The sequence below is a fragment of the Tympanuchus pallidicinctus genome, unplaced genomic scaffold, assembly GCF_026119805.1.
Source record: "Tympanuchus pallidicinctus isolate F22 unplaced genomic scaffold, pur_lepc_1.0 scaffold27, whole genome shotgun sequence".
In the NCBI taxonomy this organism is placed as follows: Eukaryota; Metazoa; Chordata; class Aves; order Galliformes; family Phasianidae; genus Tympanuchus; species Tympanuchus pallidicinctus.
Window position 1 is genome coordinate 5,922,048 of NW_026294744.1, and position 27,545 is coordinate 5,949,592.

The 27,545-nt window shown below is 37.0% G+C and overlaps 1 protein-coding gene across 4 annotated transcripts in view; it reads left to right on the plus strand.

Moving 5' to 3' along the window:
- Positions 1–27,545, plus strand: part of SCUBE1 (signal peptide, CUB domain and EGF like domain containing 1) — a 204,167-nt gene that overhangs the window by 118,565 nt on the left and 58,057 nt on the right. For all 4 annotated transcript variants that reach the window (XM_052690637.1, XM_052690638.1, XM_052690639.1 and 1 more), the window contains one exon: positions 11,620–11,736. In XM_052690637.1, coding sequence (XP_052546597.1) covers positions 11,620–11,736 — 117 coding nt within the window. The remainder of the gene's footprint in view (positions 1–11,619; positions 11,737–27,545) is intronic.

The following is a 27,545-nucleotide window of genomic DNA, read 5'->3' on the forward strand; positions in this document are numbered from 1 at the left end:
GCTTCCTGCCTGGCAATTTATTGGGAATGTCAGGACTTGATCTCTTTGAATCACTACTTTCCTGCCAGTGGAAACATATAGCTGTATCTTGACTACAGGGAAATAGAATCAGCAAAGTTAACTGGGACTACCAGAGTCTCATTATTAAAGCGATTTTCTGCCAGATATAAAATATCATCATACCGGTATGGAAACATTCACTGGTTATTCTTTCAGTCATCCAAAGACCTTTTCTCTGATGGTTCACTGTGAATAATTTCTTCAACATCTTGAATTATTTGATGAGTATGACACACAATGATTGTGTGATTCATATAGAAGTCCACAGTTTTCTGGTTTTCTAGATCCTGTGAAAGAGCCAAATTTAGCTCCTTTCTGGCTCAGGAAGGAATACTGCAAAACTTTAGAACTTGTTGAAGCCACACTTTCTTTACCTAAAAGCATCTTTCCTATGATAAACATTTTCTGGCAAAAGTCTTTCTTTTTTCCTAAAATCGAGTTTTGTATGAAAACTGTGTTTTTTATATTGCTTTAGCCTGGAATGATCTTCAGGGATAGGAAGACAAAGTGCATGCAGTTCTGGTTAGAACATTTGTTTGGACTGAAGATCCTTTCATGGTGATTTACCAGTCATTTTCAAGGGATGCAATTGGGCTGTAAAGTGAAGTTGCTCTATTTTTGGAACCATTATTAATAACTGATAGCTTGATAAGGGCACGACATTCTTGCATTTCAGTAAACATAAGATAATAGAATTGAGAACAGGGTTTCAAACATGCTGTGTAACACCAAATACTGAGCTATCGGAATAAACTGTTATGAACTCCGGTTTTCCATTAGGAAATTTCTGAGTGCCTTAAATTGTTTTGTTCCAAAGGGAAATAATGAATTTTATAGTCTTTATTCTAGATTTTTGATCCTCTTTCAGAATAATAGTTTCCAGATGATTCTATTCTGTATTGGAAGAGCAGGAAGAAGGGCAAACAAGTGTTTATTTTCAAGTGTTCTTTCAATGCAATTAACTTCTGACTTAGTTACAGCCTACCAAGCATTACTTTAAGACAAAAACACTTTTTCAGGATGTACTTCAGTTCCTAGCTTTGTTGTATTGCCTCACAAGGCTATTTCAAGTTACTTAAAATATGTCTTTATTTCTCTGAGTGGCATTTATCTGATTTAGAAACGCTTGCTAACAGAGAGCTTCTGTCAGAAAGCCAAATGTGCTGCCCTGTATGCATCCCAACCTTGTGCTTTAATCAATAAAGCATTTAAAGTATAATATTGACAGGCATATTGCTAGGAGAATCTCTAACTTAGTTCCCAACAGTGAGACCAAGACCCCACTTTTAACTCTTTCTGTCAGTTCTGCTTTGCTGTATGAAATCACAGAAAATAGCGAAAGGAATCCCTGAGGTTATTCATGCATTCTCTCTCTCCCAAGGGCAGATCCTTTCATCCTGAGTTATCGTCACTTTTATTCACTGAGTTTGTGAATGGTGTGCTCGTTCCTGTAAAAATCCTTTCTTTTTTTTTTTTTTTCCTCATTTCTTTGCTGATGATAAAGTCTCAGACCTTATCCAGAATTCCTTCCAATGCCTTCCATTGTTTTGCTTTTCCATTTTAAATGAAAGGATTTGCCCAAGGTCAAGACATAATGCCCTCTATCAGTGTTCAGAGTATTTCAGTTTTTCTTAAACACAGTTTCTCTATTTGGAAAAGACAGCACAAACAAAATTAATAGTGCTGTTTTTAAGTGGCCAGAATGGACCCATCCAGTGTTCATAACATACCTGATGCGATCTGTCAAGTGACAATACTTATATTTGGACTGTTCCCCTGAAGATGAATAGAAGTTTTCTGAAATGAGAACTGCAGGATTTGTGATTCACTGTGAGATGCACCTAGGCATTTCTTCACACATTCAGAATGTGGTAGTGCAGAATTCTCATCTTATTTTCATGCAAATAAAATTCTACCAATCATGAAATTGCAAGGAAATGAGGAGACAAGCATAACGAAGTGAAGAATTCCACATCCTGCAAGTTACCCTTTCTGTCTCACCTTTTTCATTCCCTGTATATGAAGCTCTTTCAGTTTCTACTTCTTTCTATTCGCAGCTATTTGTTTCTTTCATTATGCTCTTCTGAATGCTTTTTCTCTACCCTTTCAGCAGCACAGGGCGTAATTTGCATGAGAATAACATAGTTCTGACTTAACTGAAAATTCAGTTATTTCAAGCTCTATGTTTAAGTTTCTTCTTGTGCTTGTTGTTCTTTGGGTCTCTGCTTCTATCCTGATCTCATGTCATGTACTGCACATACTGCCACTTGCAATAAAATTCGTTTTATGGAGGGCAGCATGTATCCTCTATTTCATTTTCTTCTTAGCCAAACCATGTATACTATCATATTGAAAGTAAGCTCAACGGTGTAGTCAACAGCACATTTTTCTCTAAAACTGCCTCTCCTAAGATTTGTCATCCAAGTTTCAGATTTAAAGAATCTGTGTACTTTTGGTTGGAATTTGAGTGGGATTTTGAGTGTTTTTTTTAATCTGGTTGGATAGCCTTTGTTAGACATGGCCACGCAATTCGCCTGCATATACCACTGATGCCATTAGTGATAAAACTGATTCCATAAGATTCCTCTACGTAACATAAACGTGAAATGGAGGAGTGTGCTAAACAGAAATCCAGTATACGTGGAATTCACATACGTATGTATTTGACAGAGATGCTGTGATATCAGTGTGGAGTGAAAAGATCAGATATGAGCACAGGCTGCCTCTTAGCCAGGCTTTTTTTGATGTGAAAGGAGGTAACACATTTTAGCTTACAGTTAAGGGCTCATTTGATTTCACATACTTTTTTGTTTTCAATTGAATTAATTTAGTGTTCTTGAAAGTTAGGGAACCAGTTCCACTCAGCTGAGTGATTAGGCCTTCTCAAAATAAAGAATCTTAAGTATGTACTTTTTTCCTTCTTAAAAAATCACCCAATTTGAGATTTTTGAGATTTTGCTTTATAAATGAATTTGTCTAAAATGTAAGGCAGTATTAACTGACATTCTGCGCTCTCTGTCTGGAACTGGTTCTACAATTTCATGTCTGCCGAGACATACTAAGAATCTATTGGGAATTAGTGCAGGACATAAAGCAAATGAGATAAGGATGCCAATTTGTACATTAACTCTTATCTGATGAACATTGATGGGCATTTTTAAGCTTTTCAGTATTCATTATTACTAATTGTCAGACATTTGCTTTCTTCTAAAGATATCTTTCATCTTTCCTCACTTGTAAGAATATACAAGTTCTCCAATCTTGTACACATAGTTTGGGGAGTCAGTTTGTCAGTTTCACTATGGATTAAATGAGAACAAATCAACTTGTGTTTATGTGCTTTAGGATAAATAAGCATGTTATCACAGGAGCAATTTAGAACAGCTTTTGTTAGGGTGCTGCTGAGGAACAAATTGCCAGTGTGTTAACCCTGTCTCTCCATGAGACAACGTTAATTCACAGATTTCTCATTAAGAAAAGTCTATTCAAGGTAATCCATGTACTACTTCCTGGACTGGCTAAAAAACAGAGTACCTAAATCTATCAACCTGCTTGTAGTCTTTAGCTTTCAGTCACATTGAGATTAACTTGTTTATATGTCTGAATCCTGAATTTAAGACAGTAATTCTGAGTTTTAAGATACTGTGTTCAAGTCTTCTGCAATATTCAGTCCAAGTGTAGAGATAGATATAATTATGTTCTGGATATTACTACTCACTTATCTGAGTATTATTACTCTGGGCAATTAGCCGAGACAAAGCTGGGTAACATACTTGAAGTTTGGGGTTCCGGACTTCATGTGAATTGCTTTTTGGCTGACATAAACTCAAAATAATATCCTGTAATGTGGTACATGTTTTGGGAGTATAGCCTGAGCAGTCTATTTCTGCTGACCCAGTGAGCTTTAGGCTACCGCAAGCAAATTCCAATAGAAGGGCAGTGAACTGCTTTGACTTGCACTGTGGTCAGTGTTATCGTTTTGCCAGTCTTAGGAACTAGGTAGGGAAAATATATCCCTTCGTGTCCTCTTTACAGCTGTAGTTACTGCTTACCATTTCAGCCTCAACAGTGTACAGAAATTTGTTGAACTCAGAAAAAATTCTTTGTTTTGAAGGACTGCTGTTTCTTCTTATCCCTTATCTGTCTTAAAGTCAGGTATTGCCGAGATTTATGCTTTCAGACATTATACACCTCAGTAGTCTTTCAAATTTGAGTACCAGCACAAACCCATCTCTCCAAGTGGTGAGCAATTACCTTTAAACTAGTTACTGATTACTAACTAATGAGAAAAGAGGGTATGTTCTTGTGGTGCCTTAACTAGTAGGCAGCTCAGCACTACACAGGTATTCACACATTCTCCCGCACTGGGATGTGGGAAAGAATCAAAAACAGGTGTAAGTGCAAGAACTCATGGGTTAAGATAAGGACAGTTTAATGAGGGAAGAAAATAAAATAGAATTTGAAAAATAAAAATAAAAAAGGGGATGCATAATGCAGTTGCTCACCACCTAATGACTGATGCTCAGCCAGTCACCGAGCAGCAGCTAACCCTCCTGGCCAGTTGTCTTCATTCTGTTGTTCAGTATAACGCCACGTAGTAAGGGATATCGCTTTGGCCCGTTTGGGTTGGATGTCCTAGTTCTGTCCACGGTCCAGACTACACATGATTTGTTTTCACTGCTGCTACTTTTGACCTTCTATTAAGTCATCTTTGCATGTACATACACACATTGTTGAGAACAATCTTTCCATTTAGTTGTTCACTGCCCTTTCCAGTCATTGTTTTGTGATCAAGAAGTTGAAAACAGGTCTTTTTAGATCCTGCTGACTGCAAGCTGCTGTTCTGGGTAACTGAAAAGATCAGAGAACCACGTCTCTGTCCAAAGGAAACACCGTGTTGCTAGAGGTTTACTCTTCTTTTAATGCCTTGTGGAGGACAGGCTCTTTGGGAAAGAGCTGCATATTGATGAGAAAAAGGGAACTGACGCTGATCAGTAGCACAACATTTTTACCCTTTTAATACACTCTGGATATAACATGCAGTTAAGTTCATCCTCCTCCATGCAGAAATCCACACAGCATTTCTCTGTCTTGTTCTTGATACTGTATAGACCTGCACTGGTCTACACTGAAGAAGTTTTCTACAAAGATTGCTCTGAAAGTAATGCCTCCTATTTTATTATGTTGGCCCATAGCACGGGAGCTGTATATTGGTGGTATGGCAGTAGAGACTGAACCTTCCAACCAATTTTCATTACATTTTGTTGCAATATGACTGATGGCAGTGGACGATCAATGTGACAAAATGGCATCTGACATGGAAGTGCAGTGTGAAGCAAAGGCGTTTCCCTGAATTCCTCCATGCAGAACAAATTACACCCATTGACGTACATTGACACTTGCTGAATGTTGTAGAAATGACAGCAACAGTGAGTTACCTCTGCTGGTGCAGTTGTTTATGAGCACAGAATGCAAGCTCTTGTTTACTTTTGGTGAAGATGCACAGTTAAAAGTGGTGACTATGTTGAAAAATAGATTTTTTAATAGCAGAGAATTTGCTCGATCAAATAGTGTTCTTTGTATCTGTTTTTGTTTCCATGGAAATAAATATGAGGCATTATTTTTGGGGCGACCTTCATACATTGTCTGGTGTCTTGGTAGCCTGCACAATGTACAGTGTCTTCAAAATAGCACTTCTGCTTTTAGGCAGTGATAGGACACACCCAAGTTCTAGTCAATCTTTTTCTGAGAGTTCTTTGTGACTACCATCTGGCTCAGCCTTCTTGTGGGAGGAGCAGGATTACAGTGTAGTTCTTTCTGAAATTTGAGTTCATCAGTTACCTTCTTTCCTGCCTGCCGCTTATGTGCCACCCAAAGTTTTAGGTCTTAAAAAAAAAGGAGCAATGACATTGTTACTTGTCCCCTTCATTCCTTTTAGCCATGTACAGCATCATTGTTTTTTTAAACCTTTTTGTCTTGTAAGAGAATCTTTTGAAAGTCGTATGTTATCATAAGCAATTTTTCCTCACACTGCTTTGGCAGGTTGACTGAGTTTTGCATATACGTGCAGGTATGTGCCCACATTCCAGAGCTTATAGGATTAATTTTTTGTGAGAATATGATTAGAGCCAATTCAAAATGATGGACCATGTTTAGGACAAAACAGAAACATTTTCATCTGTTAAGGAAGCATTCTTAAATTAATCCTGTTGCATATTGTACAAATTTAAAGCACTCTCAGAGTGGATGAAAAAGAAGAAATTCTTTTAAGAATTTGGGTTTTTTTCTGCAAAGTGTTACATTTGAAGAGGAATATTATGTAGTCAGGGCAAAAATGAAATTAAAATTGGGCATTGTTCACACTTAATTTTGGTACTACTTGTAGTAATTTCTGTACTATCTGTAGCAATAAAAACAGTGGTGTTTAATGTTTCTCGATCATGTGTGCTAATGAATTTCAAAAGATACAAGAAAAACCATCTCTGTTTTACACAAAGAGACTAATACATCACCAAATTTCATGTGAGCTCCAAGTAATTTGCTAAAGATGACACAGCAGCTTATGGGAAATGTAAGAAAAAAATTACACCTCTGCTTTTGTGTTCTAGCTTTCAGAATTTGAGCATTTCTTATTGGAAATACACAAATATCAGATTCCAAAGAAATAAATGCATAAATGCTTGATACTGAACAGACATGCATTCTGCTCTTGAATTTGACATGATGCTTGCTGTGTTCATGGTCCAACCCTTTTCCTTCTTCTCTTCCAGAAATAAATAATGTGAAGTAAAAGTGAAATTGAGTCTATTCTCTATAGAATAGGTGAATTAGTCTTCTTGAGCTGTAGATTCATGTAAGTTGAAGGGAGTTCTGTAGATTGTCTGATCTGATCTGCTCAAGGAAAGGCCAATTACACCCAGTTGTTCATGGCCATGTACTGCTGAGTTTGAATATCTCCAAGGACAGAAATTTCACATCCTCCCTGGATACCTGTTCTGATGTTTGACCACTCTCTTTGTGAACGTATTTTTCTTTATATTAAGTTGAAATTCCAGCTTAAATTTGTTGCTTCGACAGTCCCCGTGATCCGACCCACTCACTGTATTATCCACTTAACCAGTCTCTTTTTTCTTGCTGCAGTCATAAGGATACTACAGAAAATCATGCCAAAGCACTTGCTGAATTTAAGATGAACAGCATCCACATCTCTGCCTTTATTCACAGACCAACTCATGTATAAGGTGATCCTGTTAGCCAGGCATGGTTTGCCTTTAGTAAGCTGTTTTTTAAACATTCTCAAATCTTCCTCTTGTCCTTCATGTGCTTGGAAATGGCTTCTGTTACGATTTTTGATGTGAGGCTCACTGGTCTGAAGTTTCCCAGAGCCTCTCACTTGCCCTTCTTAAGCTGTCTTCATCAGTCATCAGGAACCATACTTCATGACTTATAAAAGATTCTATAGAGTGACCTCACTAAGACAGTTATATTATATCACTTTATAATCTTCAGATATCTACCTTCTCGTTTGCACCATATCTGTTTCTAAACCTTGTTTTGAATTTTAGATGAAATTGGTCCAAACTTTAAAAGTCTGGATTTGTCCAATTTTCAGTAATACTCGAAATCACGTTATGCTCTTTTGACTGTAAAGATAAAATGAAAATAAAATGATTGAAAGGAGATTTTGAATGGCTTTATGAAATAATTGACGACTTCTAAAAACCAGAGTTGAGTAGAGGCTTACATTTTGAGTGCTTATATTTTACATATTTCATAAAAAATGAATTGGAGGCTATCAGAAATGTTCCCGAATCGTGATAAATGTATTCAATTCCAGGAATTTTATAGTATTCAAAGCCAAATAAGTACTGTCTGATGATAGATCTGTTTGGAAGGAAGTGACCAGGCTCTCTGACCTCCTGATAAAGATTCTGAAGATGCAGAACTAGAGCCTGGCCCTCATCTCTCTCTGCTAAACCCTTGCAGGCACTGGAGTGACACATTCAAGTACTGAATATCCATGTAACTTCACCTGCTAACTTAGTAAACACCCTTAATCCAGTGCTGGAGGACTGACAGTGCAAGCTTGTACTTTTTAGTAGAATATTTGGTTTATTAGGATGTTTAGAAACAACAGGTCCAGTAGTATAATGGACTGATGTAGTAAAACATAGTTATATTATGCTGGTAATGAATTTGATTTCTTCTTGTTTATCAATCCAGGGAGCAGACATATAAGTCTGTTTCATTATAAAGAGCTGACAGTGGAAAATATAATATATGCTTTCCCACAATGCCTTATGTATGTAAATAGATTTCCTTTTGTTTAGATCCCTGTTTCTGTCTGCATTTTCTGGTGGGAATTCAGTAATGATATGAGCATTTTAAAATTCTAGTTAAGGTTAATAGTTACAAATGATGAGCTTTATCACAATTCAGAAGGAGACGAAATATCACTGTTTTGTCTTCCACTTCTTTTCTGCTACTTCATCATAAGAAAAAACATCAGAAAAACTGGAAAAGCAGTGACCTGTAGGGTGAATATCATTGTGAATCTAATCCTAATTTTGAACATCTCTTCTTTCCCTTCCGTATAAGTATAGCATCTCTAGCATGATAGCTTGGAAATAAGACATTTATTTCTGCTCTGAAACTTGTTTTTGCATTTCAAATACATACTAAAGTTTGACAGGGGTGAGAAGGATAGGTTGAAGTCATTTCTAACAGAAACACAAGTGGTGACGTGCTTCGGTTTATGTTGTATATAGGCCTCAGCACTTCTATTTGATGTAGCTTGTAATACCTCTTTCCCACATTCTGCTGTTCACATTTGCTTTCTTTTACCATGTTTTTTTCTCGTGACCTTGATCTTAAGGAATTTCATCAATACATTTCTCTGGTTATTCAAAATGTTAGTAGGTAATGTCAGAAGTCCTCTCGCTCAATTGGATCTTCATTCTGTATTAGAGTTCATCACGTATTAATGTCAGAGTCACCAGGAAAGCTGAAGGGAGTTTAGCCTTTTTGGTTTGTTTTACTAAATCTCTATGAAAATAAGAAAAGCTAGCTTGATTCACTCTATTTATACATAGAAATAACTCTTGTTCACTGGATGACCCTTACCCTATAGATCCAGTCATCCATGCCATGGGAAAAAAAAATTGTTGTGTCGATTCATTTTCATTGGATGTCATCCAGAAAACAGAAATATTGCTATTCATGTTCATCTCTTGCTCATGAACTGCAATAAAGGGCTCTTCATATGCCAAAGCTAATCTGCTAACAGAAGATTTACTACTGTTTGCAGTGCCATGCCAAACGTACATCTTTAGCACTTTTGCCTGGTTTTTAACCTTAACTCTTTAACTCTTTACTCCTGATTAGTCATTCTACCGTTAAACTGTACCGAAGGAGGAAAAAAAAAAAAAAAGAAAGCACTTCTAAATGATCTGAAACTTCTTCCTTTGGCATATGAGGATACACACATGCATTCATATACAAATGGAAATTTCTTCATTTTACAAAAGAATTCTCCAAAGAGTAATGTCGGCATCGAAAGCTATTAAGTAGTCCTTCCAAGGGAAGTAAATGAAAATCAAAATTGAAGCAGGTAGGTTCAGGTCCTTCAAGTCCTACCTAAATAGTCTGTGCTCATGCACAATGGCGCATTCATTTTGTTGGAGAACACAGGTAAGCAAGGACTCTGCCTGAGAATAAAGATGTACAGACGCAAGTCCACCTTTAGAAAGCTGTTGCAAAAACATGGCAATCTACTTACTAACTGTGCTTTCTGGTAGTTGTGTGCAAATTCATTTGTATACTGATTCTTTTTTTTTTTTCAATATGAAGTTATTATATAGCATATATAGTATAAATGTATACATATCTAGTACAGCGTGAATGAATGTGTATAGACAGCAAAGTTTTGTCTCATGCTGTTAATGCATGCGTGCCCCTTACCCCTCGATTTCAGCTTGGGTCATCAGTGCCAGCAGCTTACTCCAAAACTAATACATAGGTCTTTGCTTGTTCAAAATTGAAAACAAATTTATTTTTGTTTTACTTAGAAACAGGGAAGTCCCTCCAAAGGGGCAGTCACCTTGAGGTTATTAGCAGAGGCTACTTTAAAATAAAAATGCTTTAGTACCAGTCAGTTTAAAGATAAAGCCTTTTCTGTTCTGTGTAAATAATTTTTGATCAACCTACTGTTCTAAGGCAGTTCCTTATTAGCATATCCTATAGTGTATTGTGAGACCCTGTCTACAGAGTACAATTGTGACACAGGCTGTGAATATTTAGCAATAAGAGTCTGTAAATCTGAGTAAGTAGTGACAAAGCCTCTCCAGGGAAAGCCAAAATGAGGTGAACTGTGTAGAATAATGGCATCTTGGGGGGAGCAGGGAGATTATTTTAATTTAATCAAAGCCAGAGTAACTGAAAAAGATACTATTAAAAGGGCTTACTCTCTGAAGTAAATACTTTTCAGATAAATTCAGAGTTCAAACTGACTAAATTGGCATCCTTGCATCCAGCCTATTCTCTGGATCAAAGCAAAGTTAATTGTTTCACTTGCCTTTTATCTATTTTATGGGTGTGTGTGTGTGGGTATGCATGTGTATGTATGTGTAAGGTTTACGCATGTGCTCACACAAGTCACAGAAAGTAATGGCATTGAGGGAGTGTTCTTCACTTTTTTTTTTCTCTTTTTTTTTTTTTTTTAGTGATGAAGTTGAAGATTTTTTTTTTAATGTGGTGGTACCTAATAGCCATTGCCCACTGTTGTAAAAGTACTGCAGTTTTCCCTTGCCTGTGTTTGCCCAGCCACCCTTCTACATACTACAAGCACTGGGAAATTTCAATGACACAGCTTGGAATGGGTTCAGTGACCTCAATTATGCCCTCCCACCCACTCCAAACTCCTTTCAATTTGCAAAAAGCTTTAAGTGGACAAAACCCAGATGCCTTTTGCTTGTAGTTCAGTAAGAACAGATTGGGCATGTAGATTCTTGTCAAAGTGATATATGTAGTTCATTTTCCATTAACTCTTTCTTAACTAAGGATTTAAAAGTCTCGGTTCCGTGTCTAGCACTCTGCTTTGCTTTCTACTGCTTTTTAAAGTTCATTATGCCTACAACTTCCTTTAAAAAAAATGAACCTTAAAAAGCCTTGGCTAGACATTGACTGATATGAAACAGACTGAATGTTTGGTTCTGCTTTTAAAGGCAATCACTTTTTTTTTTTCTTAAACTTGTTTCATATGCAATAACCCATCCTATCGCCTAAGACAGTTCAAAAGCACAAACTGAATATAATAAATAAAAGCACCAGTTTGGAGGGAAAAAGAAATTGTGACTTGTGGAAATGATTTACCAGTCAAAACAAGTATGTGGGCCCTGATGACCTTGAGAGCTTGCTTGAGTTGGCTTGCTTATAATTTAGACTGCTTTCATGATATTGTAATATTGCCCCAAAGAGTTGGTGCCTCTCCCCTCCCCCAGAACATTTCATTACACTCCCTTTCTCCCCCCTCTCTCTCTCTCTTTCTCTTTCATTCTGCAGAAACATGTGCTGTCAATAATGGAGGCTGTGATCGGACTTGCAAGGATACCGCGACAGGGGTACGATGCAGTTGCCCAGTTGGATTTACCCTGCAGCCTGATGGGAAAACGTGCAAAGGTCAGCTTCTGTTTGCTTTGCAATGCATCATTTGCCTTCAGCGGTTTCGGTACAAGATGTAAATATTCAGATATTTAATCAATACTTTTAAGTTAAGGCTGTTACTGGCATAGTGATTGCAGTTGAGTTCATTTGCCTTCCTCATCCTTAATTCTTCCGCATTTACCTACTTCAGTCATTTTTCTCTCTTTTTATTAGAAGATTTTATTACCACAAAGAAACGAGGTACAGAGGTCGAACTGTTTTTAACTGGCCAGATTTAGATGAGTAACTCTGGGCTGCAGAAACATTCATTTATAAAAGATAATCTGATAGACTTCTAAAAATTCAATCCTGTGATGATCCCTGAATTTTTCTATTCAAGATTGAGGTTAAAAATCTCAACCAAATCTCCATCAACTGTCGATCACCAATTGAGGCTAAGCAAAAGCTGCGGAGGTATTACTGAGAAAAAAAAATCAAACAAATAGTTGCCCATTTCTGGCCCTTCAAAACATTAGAAGTAGCTAGCTGTAAAGGAAAACCAAAGCAGCATTTATTAGTGCACAGTCTAAGTTTTTCAGTTCATGCTTGTCTTTTACTGTTCCAAAGACAGCATAAGAACCTTGGTGTTTTATCCTTCATGAACGTGTTAAAACTGAGGACAAGGGAAAGGAGAACAGAAAAGAGCATCTGATACCACTCTCAACATCTGTTCTCAGTTAAAGAGACAGGGACAGTTCTCAAATACTCCTGCAGAATCACATTTAGTGGCACTATGCATGTAAGTAGTTTTGGATACATACTTGCAGGACTAGGCCCTTCGTCAACCCTTTTCCTATTTTCCTACATTTTTCTTTTGAGCTCCGTTAGAAGAGATTAGAGACATCCAGGAGGACATTGCATATATCGTTGTGGCAGAAAATACTTTTTTGTCACTCAGCAGCAAGAATAAACTGACTTAACTTGTTAAGAAACTATTGGGACTTTTTTTCTTCAGAGTAACCAGAAATGTCAGAATATCTTTAGTTCAGGGCCTCATGTAACTTAAAATAGTAAAACCCACAAAAATAAACAGAAAATGTGTGGTTTCCTCTTGCTCCAGGCTAAAAACTTGGGCATGATTCTGTTAGTATGCTTATTTATAGAAATAACAGTCCATTTGCCTGTTTATTTGAAAATAAAACATTTAAGCTGCCATTGCATACAATTTTAATGGTTATGGGTGAGCACACATCAAAAATCGGCCGTTCTAGTTCAAACCACATGAAAATAAACCTTCATTTTTACAGGCAGACTAGCTAAGCCATAGTAGAACAGTAACAGTGACTCCACCGAGTGCTTAAAAAGGAGGCATTTTAATACTGTAACATACACCTAGACCTTGATCATAATGTTTATTATTGAAAGTACATCATGAAAAAAAAGGTGAGTTCTAAATTTAGAAGTCTGGCCATAGAACTAACATGAAACAATATTTATATAATAATCAAATCTATAATTAGTGCTACAGACAAAATAAAATGTTCAACTGATCCTCAAACCAAATACCATAGCCCTAAGCGCTTTCACATTTTTCTTCATTTTCCATTTTTTATGAGAAGAAAATGTAAGAAACAGAATCTGTATTTTTATGATGTTGCAGATATCCTTTTACTTAAACAACAAGTTGAAATTCACTCATATGGTTGAACAAACCAACCAGGTTATTTATTTTTTTTTAAACTTAACCAAAATTGACATTTTGGGCAATTAAAAAAACAGTAAAATATATGGTTTACATTTAACTGAAATTAATATTATTTTTCTAATGTATTACACCACGAGATCTCTGGACTAGATTTTGCTTCCCTGAAGCCAAAGCAACTTCCCGTTTAAATCTGTGCATTAAGAGTCATATACTTAAACTGACCAGGAAGCTGCTTCTGTACATAATGCAGGCAGCCCTTAGTCAAGTCTGCTTTCTGAGACGTGTATCTTCTGAACATAAAAGTGAGTGTTTTGGCAGAGTACCTTCTTTGTTCCTCTTGCTAATAGGTAGAGCTGGAATAGTCTGGGGTGGGGAAGTTCAGTGTTAACACATTTTCCTGTGAATTCTATTGAAAACAATAGAATGATCTTCTCAAATTAAAGTTTTTTATTTTTCTCTTCACTCTCTTTGATTTGATTGGGCTACTGTCTCTTATTGTATGCTGTCCATTGATCTATCTTTAACAACTGCAGCTATGTGGTAAGAACAATGGATAATCTATTGAATGCCTATTAAAGCACCTTCAGGGATCATACAGCTGCCACATCCAGTCTTCCCTGGGCAGGGTTTCCAAGTCTACCAAATGTCACAGCATCTCCAAATGAGGTTTTTAGTAGAGGCATGATTTTAAGGAGAGATTATGTTTTTAAACATAAGAGATAGGCTTTTTATCTACTACAAGAAAAGAAAGAGGAAGGACAGCTGAGAAGAAGCTGAGAGAAACTGGAGGGTTAATTAGTGTATTTATAAAAAAAATGCAGTTGTGGTTTGAGCAAAATGATTAATAAGTTTAGGTTATGTTTAGCAAATAACGTTGACCAAAAAGAATATTTTTATTGGAAAGACTATGATTTTTCATCCATTTTGGCATCTTCCTCCCTATGGCATTTGATATAGTACAGCTACTATTTGAAGTTATGTATTTACTGAAATTATGGAGTTGATGAGGCTTAAATAAGACTCATAGAAATGTCTGAACTGTTGAGTACTCCAACAGGGGCATAATGCAATTTGTAGTTCTAACTCATATGTAACTGATTTCTTCAATAGTGTTTTTTTACCATGCTGGTATTTCATGGAAATCTGTTGCAACTTTCCTTCTTTCCTTCCTTGTTTGTTTAACTAGGGAGTCAGGTAAATTAAACAGCAATCCTAATTTTTGAATTTATGAAATAAATATTGATAGAGAGTTGGCTTTTCAAAATTTTGACAGATATTTTGTTTAGTAGTGTGGAAGTTCATTCACAATTTAGTGTAACATAAAGACAAACATACATTTTAAAAAAGGATTTTTTTTCAAAGAGTGTATAACTCTTTAAACGTTACTAATTGGTCCACATTTTGTTTGCAATAGCATATTTCATATTCTATAGTTTTATCATAAAAGCTGGGATGGATTCAAACTACAGAATACAAAACTGAGTCAGGACTGAAGTTCTGATATTTCTCCTGGCCCTTCCTGAATATAACAGAGAAGGAGGCTGCAGGGAAGCAAGTTCTGAGTAATGCAAAGAATCTATCTTCAGGGTCTTTGCACATTGATCTCTTTCACAGGCTCAATGGGAAATGGGAGTTCAAAGAATCAGACTCCTTAGTTAATGCATGTGCAGTCTGGTCTTTATCAATGTCAATAAAATAGAAGGAAAAATCATTGTGAATGAAGACTTAATGAGGAATACATACAGGTAGCTGCATAACCTGTGAGGGGACTACTGTAGCAGAAGACTGTTTAAGTTTCTGGGAGATGAAGAGGTGAGCTTGAAAACTTTTATCTCCAGTTCTTTCTCCTATATACTCCCATATAACTTACATGGTCTAGCAGTGAAATAAGGGCAAAGGTGCTAAGAACAGACCTCTGCATCCTAGTTAGAGGGGCCTTCAGTTGTATGAGTGCTGACTGAGGTACAGATTCATCAACGTTTTGCTGTTCTTCTTAAAAGTTAGTTTCAAAAGCAAGTCTTTCCTCAGCGGGGTTGACAGAGAATGAAAAAAGATCTTTTTTCCCTTCAGTCTTCCTATCAGCTGTTAGCTATATCTCTAAATAAGCCAAACCATGCAGGCCTTTGTCAGCTAGGAAAACAGACACATCCCAAACAAAAAGAACTCCACATCCTCCCTCTAACTCATGCTATTTAATTTCTCCCGCCATTGTAATTTAGTGACCCCAGCTTGATTCTGAGTTGGTTTTGTGCTGTGCATGTCAAAGCAATGTAGTTCATTTCTATGCGTGCCTACTGAGTCATCTACAGAAGTCAGCTAATACAAACAGAAAGGGAGCGACAGAGGATTAAAAGACATAGTGGCCCATGATGCTTGCTGCTCATTGTCTCCTACCCACTTTTTAATATCTCCTACTTTGTGCATCTTGGGATTCCCTAGTCTGTAGCTTCCCTGCTTGTTGGTATCTGTACTTCTTTCCTGCTGAGTACCTATCTCATGCATTCAACTATTATTTGCCCTCAGTGAGAAGATTCATCACTTTAGCACTTTAATTATGTTAAATACAACCTATATATAGCAGATAGAGCAGGAGATTCATTTCTGAAAAACACGAGGGGCTCAAGAGGAGTAAAGTCAAATGAGTTTATTTTCTGAAGATTGTTCAAGTCCAGCTTCTGAACTGGATCAAACAATAAAGAGTTTGTTTTGGAGGTACTATAAGATGTTGATTAGGTCAAGGGGAAGGATCACAGGCTTCTGGCAACACATAAAATGCAAGACCATGTGGCGCCAAAGATCTGTTTCATCACTTCCTCATGTATTTGACAAAGAAACTGTGCCCCCTGAGGCACTGCTGTGCCCCAGAGCAATGCAGCCTGACAGTACTGTCACAGGGACACAGTCCAATTGTGCAGGTGCCGTACTCACCCCATCCCAAGACTCAGATGGCAGAGCAAGTACAATTTTAAAGCAGAAGAGTAGTGTGTTTCTAGGTGTATGGAGCAAGAGACACAGTGCAAATGTGGCTTTTTGTAAAGTGTCTGTAAAGTGCCATCTAACTTTGCACACCCCATGGATGTTTTGTAATAGCAAGACGACTATTGTTTTGTTTAGCTAACTTGCTATTTTGCAGTACTTTCTCAAGCAAGCTTGAGAGTGGGGTTTTGGGGAAGCAGATACTCAGCTGGGACTAAGTGTCATTGGTTTTAGTAGCGGTGTGACCGTACATTGGTAATGTTGCTAAATATAGCAACATCAATTCATGCACTCAGATGAAACTTTGCTGAGTCCAGGTGATCTCTCAGACATGTATTTAAGACACAGAAAGGCCCCTGGATGTCTACACCTAAGGCTGGGGCATTTTATTTACTGTGCAACGTACACTAAGTAAGCCCTTCTTAGCCCTTTGGCATATTGTTTAACCAGAGCAGTGTTACGCAGAGGTTATGTGACTGGATGCTGTTTGGGCAAACATTTCTTCTTCCTGCTGTCTCATTGTCATGGTTACCCAGAAATGTGATGTGCTCTCTACTTCCTTGAAACAGGCCCCCATCCTTTTGCATTCAGATGCAGCAGAGAAATGTGGCACTTACATGCTTAAATACTTGACTGTGCTGCTGTGGGAGTGCCAGAAATGCCTTATCGTTGACCAGTTTACCCACTAACTCAACTCTGTAACCTTCGCTATCATTAAGCAATCTAGAAATGAAAACCAGGAGCATGGTGACTAATGAGCTATTTCAGTCAAAGAGCCAAACCAAATTTTATTGAAACATAAGGGAATTATTGCGCTGGCTTTATTAGGTTGATGTAGCAATTGCACTTTTTTCTGATTCTTAATTGCAGCATATTATGAGAGGAGAATGCATTTTAAATTATTTTTTAATACAAAAAAAAATGAAAACCTGGAAATGAATTCAATTTTGAAAATTGAATTAAGACTTTGTTACAGAATGAGTTTCAGTGAAGCAAACTGTGTCATGTTTTGGTAAATACAAACTGAAAGGTTTCATTAAATTAAATGCAAAAATTAATGTTCAAATCAATTTGGCATGAGAATATGATTCAGATGTTGAAAACTTTCCTCTCTTTTCATTCAGAACACACTTACACTAAGTGAAAAGCTCAAAATGAGCAGTTTAGCTGGCCAATTTGGCTTCATTTCCTGGATACAGAATATCTGTGGGCAGTTATGGTTCCCTTCCATCATTTCATTAGTCAAAATTACTTAAAGTCTGTTTTTGGTTTTTCCACTAAACTGGATTAAATTGATTGAAGCTTTTTAAATTTGCATCATGTCAATCCTGATCAATTCATATGAAAAACGGAAAATGTTTCCTCTTTTTTTCTTTTGTTTGTTTGTTTGTTTGTTTGTGCTGTTGTTGCTTGTTTTGTTTTTGTTTTTGAAAGAAACATCAGAAGGAATTATAGCTAACCTTTATGTCCCTTCCAACTTGGGCCATTCTGTGATTCTGTGATTAGTTTGGTATGTCAACTAGTGGCTCACTTCAGTTATGATTCTCACATTGTTTGACTGTGATTGATTGGATAAGTTTCAGGGCAGTATATTTTTTTCTCAGAGTGCCTAAATGAGGAAAGTTTTACAGAAAAATGATGAACTAAGGTTTTTTTTTGTTAATATGCCTGACTCAACATTCCTTTTGCATACCAGTAGAAATTTGACAGTAAAATACATCCCTTTGCAAGATAAGCTGTGTAAAATATGTTCATCAGTCAAGTTTACGGTGAGGCAGATGCTGGCACGTACAGCCATTCTTTTCACATCATATAGGTGCTTCAAGGCCTTCAGAATCACGTCCATAGGTTTGGTTCAGGTCTCCTGAACTAAGATTAAGAGCCAAATGCAAGACAGACACAAATAAATTCATGTGAATGTTTTATTTGTTTGTTCGGTCACTGTTCTGGTTTTCTTCCTTAGCTGTAAAGAGACCTTCTTCAAAGTAGTCACCTAAATACAAAAAGTATTTCTTGGGTTAGATTCCCACAGAAAATTGAAAGGTTTCCACTTAAGTTATACCATCATTGTACCAAAGGTATACATAACTTCTTCATAAATGCATAAGCAGTGTTAGAGAAGACACAATCACTAAAATAGCGTGCTGAAAATTACACCTGAGTTTCCTGCTGAAGTATGTAACTTCTATATGGAGGTGCACAGCTATGGGATTTATAGATTTACCTTCTGCATAGCTGCAAGCAATGTAAATTCCCATAGGACCTAAACTTTCACCAGTAATACTTCCATAGTGCCTGAACTTCTGCCGGTGCCTGCCATGCATATTCAGTCGAGTTCCAGTGTCCCTAATCTCAGATCTGAATTACAGTGAAAAATTGCCCTTCTTTTCTTGGTTCACTTGTTTTGGCAGGTATTCCCTTGCCTAGTAAGTCAAAAAGTTTGTGAAAAGGGCAGAAGGGGTTGTTTTCTGCTCCTTTATGACTGGGAACATTACCTTGAGGGGGAGAATGTAGAAACCTGCCTACCGCTGTTAGGAAAGATGAGGTTTAAACCTCAGTCTCTTTCACACACAGGTCTGATGAGTAGGAAGGAACTTCTACTTCTTCTATTGGGGAGAAGGGAAAGCAAATGTATTGGCAACTATAAATAAAGATGACTTATGCCCATTATATATGCATTATATCCATATCCATTAATTCTAACTAAAGGGAGCCACTGTCACTTCAATACAAGATTAAGTATGTGTTATCTGTGCATAACCTTTCTCTATGCTGTCATTACAATATATCCTTCTGATTTTGCTTTGTTGCCTTTGGTAATCATGTTGTAGGTAAATGAACACAGCGAGCAAGGAGATTAAAAGCCTAAGCCAGGATTAAGAATTGCATTAGATTCGCTCAGATATTACGCTATAAAGCTGTTCTTGTCTTCCTTGTTGAATTAATTCATGTACATCAGCATTTTATATTAAAAAGAATTTAAATGATCTCTTCAAGAGTTCAAATTTCTATGGATTGCTTGTAGAGGCAAATTGGTTCCTAACCTAGCCTAGCCTGGAATACTATTGCTTGAAATTTGCAGTATACTTTCTGGGAGTCTCCCATTAGCACTCTTGCTTAGTTTCTCTAGCAACATAAACGCAGATAGATCACATTTTTCCACACATGTGAAGAGGTCTGTTTAGTTTCCTCCTCACTGAATACATGCTGCTTTTGCAGAACATATGTATTTGAGCCATTAGCCATAATGGGCCATTAGCATTTTCTAGTGCTCTCTCTCAAAAAAAGTAGAGGAAAATCATATATGCAAATGGTGAGAAAGAGTAAACTAAAATGAAGTAAGCTGCTGTCAGTCATCATCTGCACTGCAGTCAGAGTGCTGTGGCACCAGCAAATGTCAGCATAAATGTCAGGCACAAGATTACAAGCAGCAGTGAGTTTTTTAACAGGACCTCTGCTAAATCCAGAAAGGACAGAGACCTGCTTGCTTTATACCCTTTTCATCTGACTGTATTTCCATTGATAATAGCAGCACCTGAAATGGCATTTACTTCTGCGGTGTATCTTTAAGATAATTTATGTAGTTAATAGAACAGCTGTACTCACGATTTTAGTACTGGTTCATGCCATCAGTGTTTAATGCCAGAGTAATTTGATGTACAGCAAATTAAATTTTGCTAACGCTCTGCTGGTATGATGTCTTATATTCATTGTTTGGTTTGGATGATTGTATATGGAAAATGATGCCTTTGCCTTACTCTCAGTTAAGGTACAGTGATGACTACTAAGATCAGTTTTTCATATAGGTTAATAAGTAGCTTCTCTTTAGTTGCTGCACATAGACAAAGCTATCTGGGATGGATTGCTCTGAGATATCCCAGAGCAACAGTATGCATGTTCCTCAGACTCTGTGAAAAGTTAACTGAGGGAAAGATGGGATTGCTCTCAGTAGGCTTTCATTTTCTAGTGGAAGTACCACAATAGTAATAATGGAAAAATTTGCAAATGGAAACAGATTGAGATACACTGCGTTCTCAAACCCTCAATGAAGAAAATGCAGAGGTTGTCATTCTTAGGCTTTTATATAGACTGCACCTTCTGCCGTTCTTCCTTTGATCCCCAAGACCATTTTGTCCTTGCTGTGGACCAAGCTAGAACCTCTGTCCTGTCTTCTATGCATTGGCTCTTAGAGTGCACCAGCTTTGATTTTGTACCTTCTACTTCTCTCTGGAATTCCGTGATGTCTTATTTGTTAGAATATGGTCAAAAAAATAGGTGACCCTGTGATAAAATAAACACATCAGTCTAGGTCATTCCTGATTGCATTAGAAGTTCTACACTGTGTGGCTAAGATACCTCCTGTTTGCACAAGCTTAAATGTGTGTGCATTCTGAAGTAACGTGGAACAGCTGGCATGCTCTGAACGCATATCATATTGCAATAACATGCTCATAAGCATAATCCTTACAGGATAACTATACAGGATATCCACCTTACTTGCCCTGAAAATCTGTTTCAACTGAGTTACGTGTTCCACTTCCCTTCACAGTCTGACCAGTGGGGAATAAAGAGACTCCCTAATCTTATCAGTAGAAACAAAATTTAAGAAAAAAATGAATGTTAATACAGGCCCATGTTCTCTGATCGTATGTGATAGTGCGGGACAAAATTCTTGTCCCTTGCTTTCCTTCTATCTGCTTTGTCATTCTCTCACAAGAACTTCCTACTCCGGAGGAATCAAACTTCCTTGATTTTTATCAACATCAGGCACTAGCTTGTTTGTCAAAAACAGGCCTCAAGCTTGGTATGTGGTGCCTCCTAATAACACTTAAGTGTTTATCAAAGTGGTTTATCTTCAGCTGTTTTTTTTCTGTGATGGCTTTCTCCCTTTTTCTTATCAACTTAAACCTAAGGTTAGTTTCCCATGAGTCAAATCAAGATCTAGTTTTCATAATCCATTATACAGCAACTCTACTTCCATCAGAGCCCTTGCATGACTCTTTTTTCAAGCTGTAACAATGTACCTTCCTATTATTTGTGACTAGAAATAAGTGTGCATTCAAATATAAACGCCATTTGAGTTTGCTTCTCTGTACATTTAAATAAAAAGCTATCAGAAAGCAAAAGAGGCCAGATATTATGAGAAGCCACTACAGCTATGAATTAAGAAAAACTTGCCCTTTCCATAATGAATACAAGGCAATGAGAAAGAGCTGAAGCTGAATTTATAACAGAACTTCACTTGAAGCAAACCCAAGATCTCTCTGACTTTGTAGTTTAAAGAAGCTCAAAAGGATTGAAGTCAGATACAAATCTTGTGGCTGATCTTTTTTTTAATAACAAACAAAAGTATTCAATGCAGAAGCCTCTTACATAAACTGTGTGCATAGATACAGAGTGGTGAATGGACAGAGGAACGTGTTTGTGTTGTGTGAGAAGTTAACACTAAATAAATTGATGAATTATGAATAATGTGAAGAAAGATGCTAATGTCCTCCAGTAACTAGACGAGTGATTTTAGGAGGAAGCAAAACAGTCATTTTCTATATAGTTGCATAGGTTTAAACGTGCAATTCAATGTTCAATTGAAAATGATGGGGCTTTCTGTAAAATGCCTACTGACAAACAATTTCCTAGCATTTTAGAGTGTTTCTGTGTAATGAACCACAAGATCACATGTCATTTCATCTTAGTAAAAACAACAGAAGCTCTATGAATCTCAAAATGCTTAAGTGATTTATGGAAACGAACATACTTCCTGGGTATATGTTGCACAGCAAAGAATTTCCCTTCCCTTTCCCTTTCCTAGTCCACTGCTTCTGAAAAAAAAACTTTTGATGAAGAAACTAGAGACACTTGTGTCAAAGAGGCAACCCAAAGGCAGGCAGTTGGTGATTTAGAACTATAAAACAATGGATGCAACTGCTGAACTGAAGAAAAACAGTGAAGAAAGACAGTATTAAACTAGAGGAAAGTTAACACTTTCATCATGAAAACAACGATCCTGTTAGGTGTTTGAGTACTGACAAGAATTTCTGAGAGCACACACTTTGTGACATCTTTGAGAAAATAAAGACCATGTTAGAGTGCAACCCAGTAAATGCTTCCACAGGGAATTCCTTGATCTATCCATTAAGCATGTGCATTGGCAACACTGTATAGATAATAAGTAGGCTTGTGGTTGTTGAAGGAAGACAATGCAAAGGGAAATTTTATAAGTTTGTTATATAGGGAGACAAAAGAAAGGTTAAAACTGAAAAGGAATTTTAAACAACAGAGGCAGTTTTGAAGGACCTGAGCAAGATGTCTGAGAAAACTCATCAAGCTCAGAATTCAGAAAGGGAAAACTGATAGAAGATCAATGCCTGAATTTGAACAAGCTGCTTATTTTAGAAGGGGTAGAGAAGACAAAGAAGACACGGAAATCAGATTAGGACGTGAGCTACCAGATAGCTACAAAAAAAAACTTTCAAAATATCTCTGTAAATGTGGATTAAAGAAGCAAACATGACATCCTGCCTGCAGTAGTCTCACTGCTGAGGCCACAGCCATTTAATGCGTTTATACCAATGTTATCCAGTCTCAAGACAAAGAGCAAATAAGAATAACCCAATGTGAGGAAAATAGTCACAGCATCTGGCAGGCAGATGCAGTTTCTCAATGAAGAGCTCTGTGTCATGCCCAAAGAGGAGCTATATTCATCTGTCCCAGTATGGCTGTCCTGGAAACAACAGTTTCAAGGCTTTGAAAAGACCGAAGGGTGACTCAGAATCAGAATGCTTTTCTCTTTTCTTTACTAAAGAAAAGAGGGATTGGACTGTTGTCATTGCTAAGAAAAACCTGGCATGTGACAAGATGATGGTGCATCCAACAGAGGGAGAGGCATGGAGGGAAGAGAAGGATTGGCAGAGGTGATAGTAAATCCGTATATGTAGAGAAGGAGATGGAGAAAGATTGACCAAGAGGAAATGTATGATATTTTGAGAGGACAAGAACACAGAAAATGGTTGGTAATAGCTGGTTACAACTACTCAGACGCCTGGAAAAGTGGACATCAGATATTGACTGATGAGTATATATTTCAAGTGGGCACTAACGCAATTAATTTTAGGTATGTAGGCATAGTCTGATCTAGACTTTCTGAGAGAGATGTGAAGTTCCAGGTTACAGTGAGGAATAATGAAATGATAAATTCATGGGATTTAAAAAGTGAGAGGAAATTCAAATTTTAAATAGTAACAGGTGAAATTTGTCAGAAAGAAGAAAAGAGAATAGAAGGGGAAAAAAATATATATATATTTTTTTTGCCTTCTAACTGTTGCTGCAAATTTATCTCATCCAGACTGTGTGAAACCTTCCACTACCCCTTCTCTTTTTGGGGGAATTGCCTTATTCTTAGGTTGAAGACATTCAATTCGTTTGTCAGCTGTAGACTCATTTTTGACAAGGCGAATATAAGATAACAGATTATCTTCCATTTAAAAATTGCAGACTTGGATCAGCTGCTATGTAACTGAGTTTCATTCCTTCCCAAGGGTTCCATCTATCCCCAGAAAATGAATTTGTGTGTACTAACTTAGGTTTTTTTCATGAGAAGGCAATATCCCTGCTCCCTGGAAACTTGCATTTCTTATTAGTCTTTGTGAACCTCCCCTTTGAAAATGTCAAATCCTTTAAATTAATGCTTGAGAGGGTCATATTTTGCATTTGAGTTGTTGAAAAGACCTTGCGTTTATTTGACAAAATAAAATTCCCCAAGGATCAGCAACCACAGAAGTGTGGTGTGTTTTCTGTAATTTGGGGGTCAACTACTTGCATAATCATAGCTACCAACATTCAAAACTTACAGTATTTTTTTTTCTTTCATTGTTTTTCATCAAATATTTCCCCTTGTTTTTTATATGGCTGTATGCTGCTCTCAGTAATGTATTTGTCTTTCCAGATACAGAATTGATCCCTGGATGGTTGAAGAAATATCTTCAAAAAGTTTTGGAGGGTTAATGTTGGTCACCAGCCAATTTTCTTTAATTCATCAGTTATGAGGGATTTGAATTATCATGAATTAATAGTATTCAACTATCCTTTTCAGCAAAAGTAGCTTTATCATTAAAAAAAAAAACAGTTTTATAATGGGATTTTAGAAAGCATATCAGTGTCTTCAAATGTCCTTATCCAATAGCAATTTTATTTTTAAATTCTATTTAACTAAATCAAGCACAAGTATAGGCATTTTTAGAAGCAGGATGAGATTCTTGAAAACAAGCACACAGCCTTCCTGAGGAAAGAGTAATTCCAAAGGGAAAAATTAAAATAACTAAAAGGTGAATTGAGTTAATGTGCTAAGTCCAAGGATTCTTGTATCTTCTTCCAGTTGCATCCAGCTTTCTCACTTGCCCTTGTGCTTTTCTTTGAAATTACATGGAGAGGTTGAATACTGTCAGGGCAAGGCACTGTTTTTTAGTGAGAGTTACAACAGATAATGTGCCCAGGGGTATTAGCTCAGCAGTTTTGTCTGATTTTTGCCTTGAGAGCCACTAGTTTAACCCCTTTAGTGTAGCCATTGAACATAACTTTCACCAATTCATATAGCTCTCTGCCTCATCTCCTCCTTCATAAACCGCATAAGCATTAAATGTAAAATTATTATGATAATAGTGGCTATGTGAATAATGAAGGTAGGTAAGTATTCAGCCCATGTATTTGCACAGTTCAGTACCACCTCTTTAAACACAACCTCTAAGTGTACATGAGCTTAAACTGTCATTATTTCCACTTGAGTTTCACAGAACCTAGTGTACTTAACTTCCCAGATGCTTTGTAAAAGAGACACATTATGTTGTCCCCAAGTCATAACTGCACACTTACTTCTCCCTCTCCAGTGTTTTATTAAAAAAAAACACTTGCATTTCTAAAATCTTACAGTTGGAGGAAAACTAACTTTATTTTCTGGGATCTCTATAGCTTTTTTTTCTTTTCCCTTTTTTCTGTAATTTTTTTTGCAATTAGCTCTAGACAGTATTAACTATATCACCCTCTCTCTTTAAATCTCCAGTGCACTTCACATTCTGGTATCACAGTCTTAAGACAACTTGCACTGTTTGGGTTGGTAGCATTGCACTAACATGTTTTTAAGTTAAAAAAAGAATTCACTGTTCAGCAAAATTTTTAAATGAAAATCCTTTCTTTTCTCAATAGATTTAGTAAATCCCTTCCCTTTCACAAATGAGAAATCATGGCCTAAACTGTTCTGACAGCATTTCTAAGTTTTTCACTTTCAAAGCTTTTTGTGTTTTATAAATCTAATTAACTGTAATAAGAAAATAATGGGACATAATGTTTGTTTTACGAGGTGATTGATCTCTTGGCAGCCTGGCAGACTCTTTTATTGATTGGTTGGTGGATAATGTCAGAGTGGATATGTCCTGAAGCAGAATAGCTGACACCTAAATCCATATGTGACAGATTACCATCTGTGTTGGAAGACTGGTTTCTTTGTGAAATTGCAAAGATAACAGGTGAAAATGGAGAAAGTGACATGAGGGAAATGTGTTGAAACCTGCCTCAACCCTCCCATGCTATAAGAGCATTTACACAAAGCTCTCCATTTTGTGGGCAGCATGTTTTTGGGATGAGGGAGATTAAATTTTAATTACACTCATTCCTGTCTGCCCAGTCTAGTTTTAGTTCTGTTAATTAGGAAAATGCCTTGCCCCACAACCTAACCATATAGCTAATTAAATAGATAACCTTCGTTTGCTACTTAGTGGAACTTTGGTTCAGTAATGATTATCATACATTACAGTTAATTAGCACCATGGGAGGGAAAATGAGGATGTCACTGAAGTGCAAAACTCAAATTAGAGGTGCTATAAAATGTGCCTTATTTCATTTTATAGCTATCTGATGCAAGAAAGTCACGCACTACCCTACCCACCTCAGTTTCACATTTGTTAAAGGAGAAATAATTAAACTTATCTCTCCTGCAGAAGTGTTTGTAGGTTTAATGCAATAAAGTTGATAAGATCCTGGCCTTTGAAATCCTCAAATAGAAGATGCTGCGTAAATAGAATTATTCCTCTCTGAAATATGCAAAACATGTTAGAGGCAGTGAGCTTCGTTCAGAGAGCGCAGTCACAGATAGAGTGGTGGAAAAGCGCATGCTCTTCGTAAAGTGGACTGTGCCTGTATGGTTCTACACATATTCACAATGTCTTTCAGGATAAAATGCTACCAATACAGGCTGTTGTGTCAAACCACTCAAAAGCCCAGACTGAAAAGGAAAAATGTCTGTAATTTGACAGTACTTTTTACAGTAAATGACTTTTTTTCAAAATGCTTTGTTCAATTAAAATAAATCATTTTAAAGTATTTGTCCTGAAAATATCAAGTAATAATTACCAATGCCTCATTACAGGGATAAAATAAAATAGGGAGGTGTTAAAACTTACCCAGACTGATAGATAAACCTTTTAGAAAACTGGACTAGGACTTCTAACTCCCTGTAATCTACCAGACAGCATTTACATCTAGATTTTCTTGCAGTGCCACCACTTCTGTGTGCTCACATTCACCGTTTGGTCTCCATAAACATTCAGCAAGTGTTGGTGATTGTCAGAGGGTGTCATTTTTTTCTGCTTGGAGAAATTCAGTGACACACCATTGCTTCATACACACTTCCACTTGTCAGACGCCTTTTTGCCGGACAGCCCTTTGCTGCTGTTTGTTTCACAGCAACAAAATGTAATGGAATATTGGCAGGAAGGTTCAACCTCTACTGCCATACCACCAACATCTGCTTCTGTTTCAATGGGACAACATAATAAAATAGGATGCATCACTTTCAGAGCAGCCCCTGTAGTTTGGAAAGTGTAATTTAACACATTTAGAGTGTAGGTTATGTTTTTGTTAATCCCAAGTTACTTACTGTATTGCAAGTTACTCTGAAAAAATCAAGAGGCAAATAAAAACAATTGTAATCTGAGCATTAGGTAGCATTGATAATGTTTATAATGTAGAGCAACGTGTGCTTTGTGCAGGCCTGTCCTGTTTGTCATACTAAGTAAGGCAGCCTTGTTGGATTGTTGCATTGAGGTGGTATTCATGTTTGGCAGAGTAAATTTGTTTTTCTGCGCATCTATTTCCCCAGCACTGACAAGGTTAAAGA